The 11,598-nt window shown below is 26.3% G+C and overlaps 2 protein-coding genes across 2 annotated transcripts; both read right to left on the reverse strand.

Moving 5' to 3' along the window:
• Nucleotides 1-4,306: 4,306 nt before the first annotated feature.
• On the reverse strand, nt 4,307-6,659 carry LOC119670537 (negative elongation factor D). Its single transcript, XM_038080835.1, has 5 exons — nt 6,564-6,659; nt 5,799-6,505; nt 5,291-5,737; nt 4,753-5,234; nt 4,307-4,691 (listed from the first exon to the last, which is right to left on the reverse strand). Exons 1-5 carry the CDS (start codon nt 6,621-6,623, stop codon nt 4,660-4,662), a joined length of 1,728 nt encoding a protein of 575 aa, XP_037936763.1. The 5' UTR covers nt 6,624-6,659; the 3' UTR covers nt 4,307-4,659.
• A 1,479-nt stretch (nt 6,660-8,138) lies between these two features.
• On the reverse strand, nt 8,139-9,692 carry LOC119670538 (trimeric intracellular cation channel type 1B.1-like). Its single transcript, XM_038080836.1, has 3 exons — nt 9,350-9,692; nt 9,007-9,279; nt 8,139-8,950 (listed from the first exon to the last, which is right to left on the reverse strand). The coding sequence occupies exons 1-3, from the start codon at nt 9,625-9,627 to the stop codon at nt 8,671-8,673; spliced, it is 831 nt and encodes a 276-aa protein (XP_037936764.1). The 5' UTR covers nt 9,628-9,692; the 3' UTR covers nt 8,139-8,670.
• Between the last annotated feature and the right edge of the window lie 1,906 nt (nt 9,693-11,598).

Here is an 11,598-nt window from a genome sequence, read left to right on the forward strand (position 1 = left end):
TTTAATGACCTAACATTATCTAATTGTTATAGTAGTGACACGACCGTTCAGTTATCCAAAATATTTATTACTTGGAAAAGTTTTCTTCTCTATACCATATAATTAAATGAAACATAACCCTTTTAAATGAATTTGCACGGGTTTAAATAAATATACAATAAATATAAATTGTATTTACTACTAAAAGAGAAGGGGAAAACTATTTTTTATAATGTAGTTGGATGGCTTTGTTGGTTTGAATGGTGGCACTCCATAAGTACAATTTTAATTGAATTAATTATATAAAAGAGTATTATATTTAATAAAAACAAAAATAATTTGGTTAATATTTTTTTAAACTACTCTGTGTTTATTTTTGGGATATTATTAAAAATAACTTTTTTTTTATTTTTAAAATTTAAATTTTTTTAAATATAAATAAAAATAAAAATGTTTTTATTTTATCATTTAAAAATTTATAATAACTAAATAATATAACAAACTAGTCAAAAATAATATTTATTAAGAAAACCATTTCGTTTGTAAATATATTGTTAAAAAATGTTCATATATTAATTTTAATTAAATGTATGAATAATAATAAATAAAAATATACGAATATGAAAAGAAGAAATAAATAAATATGAAAATGCAATATTTTTCGCAATGAATATAATATATATGTATATATCAGTTTATTATCGTTGTTTCAAATATTTATTAATTTCAACATATCAATCATCCACAAGTTAGTCATAAGTAAATAAATAAATCCTTTTTGATAATAACATATATATTTTAATATGTCTATAAGATAATATAGGTGTGACTCATATTTTAAGAAATTTAGACAAAAATATTGAAATTTCGAACATAAAAATTAATGTATATAAAAATGAATGTATATAAAAATTAATGTATATAAAAATTAATGTATGTAAAATTAATGTAATTTAACCGAGAGTTCTAAAAATTTTTGTACTTTAATTAGATTATAATTAAGTTAAAAACCCTAATTTATGTGTATAAACAAATGTAAATGTTTTGTTAAGTAATGGTAATTAAAGCTGAAATATTTGAACAAATATTTTATTTGATATGAAGAAAAAATACTTATACGCTACGTTGAACACATAAAAATGCTGCTTACCATTTTGATTTATAACTTAAAGTTTATCAAATTAAAAAACACTTGAACTTTGAAGATTTTTGTTTATATTACTAAAATACCAATTTAATTCATTTAAATAAATTTATAATTTGATAATTCTTTTTTTAGATTTAAATTAAAACACAAGCGTAAGGAAACATATCACAAAACTAAATAAGATATAAATTTTTATTTAATTATTTTTAATTTATTTAATTAAAAATAACATAATAAATCACAGATATATTTTTTTAATTAAATTTTAAAATTTTGTTAGATTATCGTTGTACTTAATTTAATTAAATTTTTTAATTTTGTTAGTTATCGTTGTACCTCCTTCGAATTTATTAAGCGCTCTTGCCTAAAACCGATCCATCGATAAACTGTCGATAATGTCAAACTTTAAAAAAATACTAAAATGTTTCATTCGAATTTTCTGCTCCAATCGCATTTGAAAAAATATTTCAAAATTATCACCAATACAAATAGCGTAGCACATTTTTGCAAAGTGCTCTACATGCAAAAAAGCCCAGAACCCAGTTACTAAATTTACTAAATTTGTGAAAGTAAAAACAGTACTCGTATGACACCTTCATTCAATAGATGAATGTGGTAAGGTGCACATGAACTGATATCTATCTTTATCTATATACCAGTGGGCACAAGACAATAAACTGTATAAAGCATTCGTACTACCCCGCCTCCACCCTTATTCCATTTCGGTTTTCCATATTACTGAGACTCTTTATATGAGCACTACGCAAACTTTTGATAAGAAAATCTTATCAATAATAACGGGCGACAGGCAACCAGGTACAGCTAAAGTAAACATACAATCTTTCATGAGAGACGAGCAAATAATATTTAACGTTTGAAATTTGCGCTCTTCAAAATAATATAAATATATATATATATGAATATATATATATATAAAAACACCAAAAGTGTTAATATTTTCGGCAGTGGTAAATATAAAAATTTGATGAATTAAAAAAAATGTAACGAGATATAAATAAAAATTTATTTAGAAATAAATCGTAAACTATATAAGAATTTACTTGTGGAAAGTGGCGTCTTTAATAAATTTTGTAAAATATAAATATTAAATAAATGTCGATTACAAATATTATATCTGTAGCATTTAATATGTATAGTATTTTTACAATCTAATTATTCAATTTTTTATTATTGTTAAAAATAAAAATTTAGAAAAAAAAACGAGGATTTATTTTACAATAATTTTTTTATCATCGATATTTCGACTTTAGTACAAAGTCATCATCAGGAAATATCGATGAAATAAAAATTATTGTAAAAGGAATCGTTGTTTTTTCTTAATTTTAAATTGTTAAGTAAAAGAAAAAAAGAAGAAAATAAGAAATAAAATAAAATTGAAATAAGATAAAAATAAAAACAAAATAAATTAAAAAAAATTATAAAAAATATAAAAATAGAAAAAACAAAAATAAAAGAAAAAATATTATACCAATAATAAAAAATTGAACAATTAACCTATTTAAAATAAATAATAGAAAATAAGAAAAAAATAAAATAATAATAAGATAAAAATGAAAAACAAAATAAATTTAAAAAAATATATAATAAAAAAAAAAATTTTTTTTCCAATATAAAATTGAACAATAAAACATTATGCTAAATATCGTTTGGTCATAAAAAAATATATCTGTAACATTTATTATATAATATATTTTAGAATGCTAAATAATATATTTAGAAATCTTATTCCAATAATAAAAAATTGAACAATTAGCCTATAAATACACTATATTAAATATCGGTTGATCATAAAAAAATAAATCTGTAACATTTATAATATAATAGAATATATTTTGGAATCATTTTGCATGCTAAATAATATATTGAGAAATCTTATTCTAATAAAGAAAATTAAAACAATTAACCTACAAAAAGACTATACTAAATATCGGTTGATCATAAAAAAATAAATCTCTAACAATCTGTAGAAAATCATTTTACACCTTCCATAAAACCTTAAATGTTCTAGAAACTAAAACTAGAAAAATAAATAAAGTGAAAACTAGAAATAAGCTACTCTAGAAAGTTAGTCCTTTCTAGACATTCTAGACTTTCTACATTACGTAGAGTGATAAACGAGGTTTGAAGCACTACCTTCCTTTTCTTATAAGAAACATATAATATTTGAATATATACAGTTCCTTTAAAAAAAATTAACTGCTTACCGTTTCCCGTTCTATAAATGGCTACTAGCTTTTCTGTAAAGGATCTTCACATATTCAGGGTCTTGTAATTGAAAAGTCGACAAGCTGACATGGATTGATGTTGTAGCAGGGAATTGTACTATAATATAATGGATTTGATTAAGAAAAATGTAAATCATTTATTATGGTTTACTGAGTCCTTTAATACTAAGAAAGAAAGGGAATATTGTTCAAAGTAATTATTTTAAAGTTTTTCTGCTTATTATAAAATATATTCTTATAGTTTTTGTACTAATAGCGGGCATTACCACATAAAAATTATCTATACAGTTTTAAATTTTGGTATATTAAACAATGGTATTCATTAAATAAAATACCGAGAGATTTTAGCTTAGCGAATGCAACATCACTAATATATTTTAAACTAATGGTTATAGTCTCTTTTTAGGTCCCAGCGGACTACAATAACAACCACAATCTGATGATTGTGATTATTTATTATAAATAATATATAATTATATCATATATTAATAATATAGTTATAAAGTTGTAATTATAACTAAATGCATTATTCGCAAAATTTTGTGTACCCTATTTTCCAAATTTATTTTATCGTAAATCGAACTAAAAGTATTTCACAACTTATTAAAAGAATCATATCTACAGTTTTATAGGTATATAGTTATCCAAAAATTATGTGTATATAATTATGAGTCTTCAATTATAAAAGAAATTGTTATCTTTATCTTTATTGCAGTATATAATTTTAAAATATAAAAAATTGCATTTCATGTCAACAAATAGTAATATAACAGAATAGTCATAATTACTATATTTCATAAATTTATTGAAAATATTCTTTTGTCTGAAGTCTAATTTTAATTGTAATAAAAAAGACTTTATTATAATTTATCAAATAATTTTAAACATTTTTATATTATTTGCATAGTTCATACATACAATATGCGTGTTTAAGAAACAAATTATTTTTATTAGATTATAGGTGGTAATTTAGTTTATCAGTATTCTATGGAATAATTCATAGATAAATTTAAATAGATATAAATGTACATATATGTAAATATACATATATATATTTTTTTTTCTCCAATAAAATAGATGTTGAATAGGTTGTTTTACCTGTGTTAAATCGTAGGTATCAATGCGAAAAGCTATAAAATTTTCAGAAATATTCAAATAAATATGTCGCAAAAACATGAATCACACCATTTTATGACTTCTTAAATATAGTAGCAAATTCCAATGACTGAAATATAATATTCTTGGAAAGAATTTTGCTTATATTATTAATTTGTTTGCACCTAATAATTATACAGTTGTATAGTGGGCTTTGCAATGTACTGTAAATAAAAGCAATTCTTATTAATATTTCATATTCAAAAACTTTATAACTTAACTCACCGATGAATTCTGATACTGGATCGTTATCTCCTTCACCACGCATAGTACCAGTTATTTCCTCATTCTCAACCATAGGTAAAAATAGTTGCACAAATTCAGGTGAATATGGATGTGTTATAGTCTCCAATACTTCAGTCACAAAATATCTTATCAAAGAAATATCGGTGTCACCCTTCAACACGCACTGCTTCACATACTTAACGACAGGAACGACACAGCCACGTGTTAGTAAATTAACCATTCGATCGAGCAACATTTTTTTCATTTCTAAATGCACTAATATCTCTAATTCATCTTGTTTTGATTCGAAAAGACGTATAAGCAAGCGTAGAATTTGTTGATGTAATGTCACGTGAACAGCAGCGACTTCATCAAGTATAGCTAAATGCGTAGGACAACTGTCAGTGGAGAGTTTAAAATACGATGGCTCTGTGACAGTATTTTCAATCCAACGTATTACACCTATACCAACAACTGGATATCTGTAAATTTATACAGTTAATTATTATATTACATTTTGAATTGTAATTAAGCTTACTTTATACAATTATAAAGCGTTTGCAATTCAGCAATAAGTTCTGTGGATCCTTTATTTACATTACATATGCCATGTACTTTTTCAATGGCTTGTATGGTACTATTTAATTCATCTTGATTTAATACACGTTCTACGGGTGGACGCTTTTTCGATGGTGTGTCAATGACTGCCGCAGCATAAGCAAGTAAATAAATATATTTCGATTTGTGTTCAGGATTGATTTTAACTCCAGCTTTAAAGAGTGAATCGACTAATAATTCTAGAAATTGTGGATTTCTAATGAGATCAATTGGCGGTGGGTCAGCCGTGGAATAATTGCGATAGAGCACAGTTATATCAGCTGGATTTAAAGTGTTACGCGCCAACATTGAAGATAAAGCCTGACAAGCTTGTGGATAACCTGCTGAACCATTCAGTGCCATTGTAATAGGTGTAACATTTTGATTACTAAGAAGAAAACCACCTTACAATCAAATAAATCATTAAAAGATTATAAAAATGAACTTACTTTTGTAATGCATATTTTGTAATTTCTTGTGATAATCGCTTCATATTGAAACCACCTTTAGGTTCTTGACTTAATACTTGCATTAATACCTGTGAATAGACATAAGTATGTTGACCGTGACAAACCATACGCGCACACTCCTGTATAGCGCCCTGTACGTCTTCTGGATTGTTTAAAAATTTTGTTATTGAAGTTTTCAAAACTCGTGAAAAAACTTCAATTTGTTGTGCTGCTGTAGAAATGGAAGTAATTTCACTTTGAAAACCAGCATCAGAAATAATTTTAATTGTAAAATTTAACATCAAACAATCGGGATATTCTTCAGCTAAACGATATATAAGCGAACGCCAAGTGGGATGATCAATCATTTCGGTTAACCAATCTGGAGTTTCACCTTCTTCCGTAAATATAGTATCAGCTTTTTTAGGGTCGAAAGTTTTCAACACCATATCTTTTAAATGATTTTCAACCATTGCTTGCACATCTGTTACTTTCACACCGGCAATAATTAACCATTCGGCTAGCAAATTTGCCATTTGTGCTACTGCTTTGTAGTTCTCGGATAACATAGCAATAACCTCTTCTGGTGAACCACCTGATTGAAAATAACGTTTCAATTGTGAAAATATACCAGGTTCCATAATGTAATCTGGTGTTAAAAACTTTTCTAAACATTCTTGAATGGTTTCTTGTAAGTCTTGGGGCTCCTAAACGAAAACAAAAACAAATAATTTGATGCAGTCGCAAAAAATTCTATATAATTACCTCTTCTTCGCCAGCAGCTCTTGGTCTCCCTTGCCAACCATCCTCAAATTCATGCTCCATTTTGCCCTATTACTTTTTTTATTATATTAAGTATTTTTTCACAAATTTTAAGCGGTAAACAAAATATTTTTTTATGCCTACCAGCGAAAAATAATACCAAATCAACTGTCAAAATATGAAAACGACAGGGTTGGCATATTTTTCATATTTGCATAAAAAATTTTATCGATAAGTTTCAGATAAATTTCTTCTGTATAAATTAAATTAAATTAATAAATTTTAATTATGTAAAAATTAAGTGAAATGTTTTAATTTTTAATAACAGAATTAATTTTGGTAATCTTTTGAATTACGTTAAATTAATAAAAAAAATTCATTAAAACTTGAGATAATCTATGAAGTGAACCGAACTATTTATTATAAAAAAATAATTATTTTTCTTGAAATTAAAAATAAAATTAATGTTTTTCTTTACATATCTTTTACATAATTTTAAATAATATAAATATAAAAAAAAACAACCCGAAGCAAAAAAATAAAAAAACAATTAAGTTCGATACCAATATTTGCAAACATATATTGTTATATGAGTATATCTCCAAAACTTTAATATATAAGCAAACATATATATATACGTAAACTATATATACTTATAGTTTTTATATATTTATTTATTTGTGAGTTAACATTAAAATTAATTTTAAAGTTAACTAACAATAAAGAACTGGACTTTTAGGTCCTCGCCTAACAAAAAAAAAAATAATAAACCCGATTATTTCACAAAGTTTTTAAATTTAAAGTAGTACGATGTTGTAGTATAAAGCTACATAAAGATTTTATCAATAATAACTACCAAATACAAATAATCTTTATTTCAAAGTATGAAAATTTAGTTTTAATTTAAAAATATCAAAAATTTGATTTCAGATTATCTTATATATTATTATAAAACCGTATTCCATCAGGAACACAGACTATTTATACAGAATCGCCAGGTATTTCTATTTAATGCTAAATATCTTAATTCGATAAATGATTTATTAGTTTTATGCCGGATTGTTCTTCTCCAGGTGGCACGAGGACTTCAATTGCCTTAACGATTATAGAGCAGCATGACAGATCTTTTCGTAGGAAACAGATCTTATAAGACATTAAAATAACTAATCTATATTTTAAAGCTTGAAAATTTAGTTATCATTTAAAAATAACAAAAATCTGACTTAACATTATCTGAGATTATAAGATCAGACTATACTGGGTTATTGGTCTTCTAACTGTCAGTTTAAATAATCGCTATTTTAAAATTTAAAAATTTTGTTTTGATTTAAAAATGTTAAAGATCTGATTTAAGAATATCAGTGCTTTTAAGATCTGTTTATACTGGTTTGTGGATATTCTCAATTACTTTTTCAGAGAGACACATTTGTCTTTGGTTAAAAAATTTTATTATACAGATTTTGCGACTAATTTTTTTCAGACATTTTAAATTTCGTTTAATCATAATATTTCTTAATATTGGTTTAACTTTTATTTAAAGCAATTCTAATATTTATGTATAAATAAATAAAAATTTGATCATGGTATCTCAAAGGTTTCAATTTTATTTATAAAATTTTAATATTACATAATATAATATTACATGCAAATGGGGAATTTAACACCTTCATACATGAAAAAAGTGCATGGTCATATTTTGTAAAAATTTTACATTGTATAATGTTTAAATCCACTCGTTCATCATTTGTATTAAAATAACTAACATGTTACTCTTTATATCAGTACGTTTTACATTAAAATAATAAATAAATCAAAAGGATTAATAACCTAAAATTGGTAAAAGTCACTATTATTAATGGACAAACACACCCACTAGTTGTCCAGTAACAAGAGGGACTTTGTCTTATCAAACTTTTAACTTGACTAGAAAGTTTATAATATTTATAATATTATTTAATAAATAAAAAATTTAACAAAATTATATATTCCAAAATTAAATTAATTTATCAAAGTCTCTGTGTTGCGTTTCGTTTTTTCATACTTTACATCGTTTAATATCGTTTTCGATCCTTCGGTTATTTTCGCATATATCTACAACAATTGTTATAGTTTAGTTATTCTTTTTAACATCTTTTGTATCTCCCTCCTTCGCTTGTCCACGGCCCAAAATTTTAGCAAGGCTATCCCATATACCACCGAAAAATATGGCACAACATAGATTCTCGAATGGCAAGAAAGGATCATGTATGCCCAGCAGTATAGATGACAACTTAAAGTAAACCAAGAAGATTACAATGCCAAAATAGACAAGAGCATGTGGTGCTGAAATCCAATCGGTCTTCTTATCCAAGACAAAAATTATTGAAGCAACTAGCGAAGCTTTGGTATAGCTAAAAATATACATAAATATTAATAATTTTATTATAATATGAGAGAGTTAACTTACAATGAAGGCTGCATAAATTCCATAGCTGTTGGTGTCCACGCGCCACGTATGAGTCTCTCTAACAATTTGGTAAAGCCTGCGCCATTTCCTTTAAGTGTACCAATTATTATCATAATTATCCAAGCGTTCGGATAAAGTTTAGCCGCATGAGATACACCATCATAGACTTTCTTAGCGCGGTAAATTTCCTTCATGGCACTAGCAACAAGTTTTATAGGCAAGAATTTTCCAATTTTGTAACCAATATCGAATGGAGTATAAAAAACCAGATACCTGAGTATAAGAATTTATTAAAAATTATTATTATTTAAATATTACTTAAAGATTATTTTTATATATTTACCAAACAACAGTACCGACCAAAAGCTGTGGAGTATTTTTTAATGGAGCCAAAATAGGTTCACCTAGCAAAGCATTAGCAGCCATACTACTTGAGAATACAACCAACATAGTCGACAACCAACAAGCCAAAGGATGTTTCCGGGAAAAAGATTGCGCATTTGGTCCTAAATCCTCGCGTACTCCTAACGCGGCTAGCAAACTGTTTGCTATGTCGAAATATGGAAACATCTTCAGTTTTATGACCTGATTGGCCATATCAAGAAATGCTTCAGGATCCATTGTTGATCTATTTTATATTGTTTATCCTGCTTTAGTTTAAGTTTCTATGCGTACAAAAATCTGAAACTGTGAATAACAGAATTATATTTGTTTGTTTAGAAATTTTTGCTTAAATTTAAATTATATTGTCAAAATATACAAGCAAAACACATTAACATATTTATGTTTTTATATGTAGATATTTTCGCTTGTGTTTGTATGTATGTTTATTATTTATTTTTTTTAGTGGGTAACTTAATTGCTTCTTGTTGCGTTCACTTTTGCATGCCACTGTCTTGTATTTATATTTGCTTAGCAAAAATTGTTGTCACCTACAAAATATTTGGCAAACGTAAGCAAAATTGTTGGGAATTACATATATAATTATACATTCTGTACTTCACGACACTAGTTTGAAAACAAAAAACGGAAGATTACATTAAATTGAGAAGATTGCGTCTATCTAAACTCCTTTGAACTCTTTGTCACTCATCTCGAATCCATTCGTTCACCCATCTCGAATTCATTCGTTCACACATCTCGAATCTATTCGTTCATCCATTTCGAATCCATTCATTCACCCATCTCCAACCCATTCTTACTCCTAAACAATCCCCTTTCGTCTCACCCTACCATCACTCACCTACATCATAATCCATGTTTACATCTTTGTAATTCTGTTTATGTTATCTGCTTAATAGATAACCATGGGTTACAACAACAACATTATTTCTAAATTTGGCAGAGTTTGAGGAATAAGAATCGAAGGAACTGGATAAACCAAAGAAATGTTATATTATCCTTAATTCTTTCTTCGTTACATCAATACAGTCACCATGAATTCATCCCTTGCAACAATAAGATCTTAACATAAAACTAGAGTAATTAGACGAATACAATAGACTACCTTGCTACAACATAATAGCAATATTTGATCAGTCCTATAAAGGATCAATAACTCTAAAACAGTGGTTCCCAACCGGTGGTTTGAAATGGCCCGTGAAACAAATACACCAAGTATGGATACATAGCTTGTAGTTTATCCGCTGAGACCTCACTTCTTAGAAAATAAACCCAAAAAATTTCCAAGTAATTGTATAGCCTATATATATAATGTATCTATACACTTATACAATTCATTACACATTATAGCAGACATAAAGCATATTTATAGCATATTAAAATAATCACACAGTTTCTTATTCTTACACTTTGTGATTCCTACTAAAAAACAAAAATATCATAGGGGTCCTTGGTCAAAAAAAGGTTGAGGACTACTGCTCTAAATGGATCAGATTTTTTCAGGACCTAAGACCATACTCTGCAAATATATACTGAAAAATGGAACTTATACAAAATACCCAGCTGTTATATTTAACAAAAGACACGACTTTTATAATCTTTAGTTTAATTACTAACTGAAAAGTATTTATTTGGAGTATTATATACTTCAAATATTATAAACTAGCTAGACTATATAATAGTAATAACTAACTCTTATAAAAAACTGAAATGTGTCTATTCCACAAAGACTGCGAAGAAAAAAAAGTCAGTCCCTAGCATGATTAATCGACGGCCCCTAGGATAGCAACAAAGCAGATGTGAGACATCACTTGTATGGAAGACTTCCACACAAGTGCAATAGAAACCATTAAACTCAGAAATGAAAATTCGAATACAGTCCCCCAAAAAGTTACAACTCATCAACAAACATACCACCAGATTTCGTTAGATTAATGCCAGATTTATTATTAATCAAACGGGGCTAACTTTCATACAGATATAGAGATATAATGGAACAATTTATTAGAGAGCTCGCGATCCATTTCAAATGTGGTGTGGGAGTAATAAGAAGCAAGTATAATAATAAATAATTGTCTTCGAATGCAATCATTAGCTCTACATATTTATTTTTTATTAATATAAATGTACAAATATGTGTAATCACAGAATTTGTTGCATGACTGCGACATATTAATGAAAATAATAATT

The sequence above is a fragment of the Teleopsis dalmanni genome, chromosome 1 (genome assembly GCF_002237135.1).
Source record: "Teleopsis dalmanni isolate 2A chromosome 1, ASM223713v2, whole genome shotgun sequence".
NCBI lineage: Eukaryota > Metazoa > Arthropoda > Insecta > Diptera > Diopsidae > Teleopsis > Teleopsis dalmanni.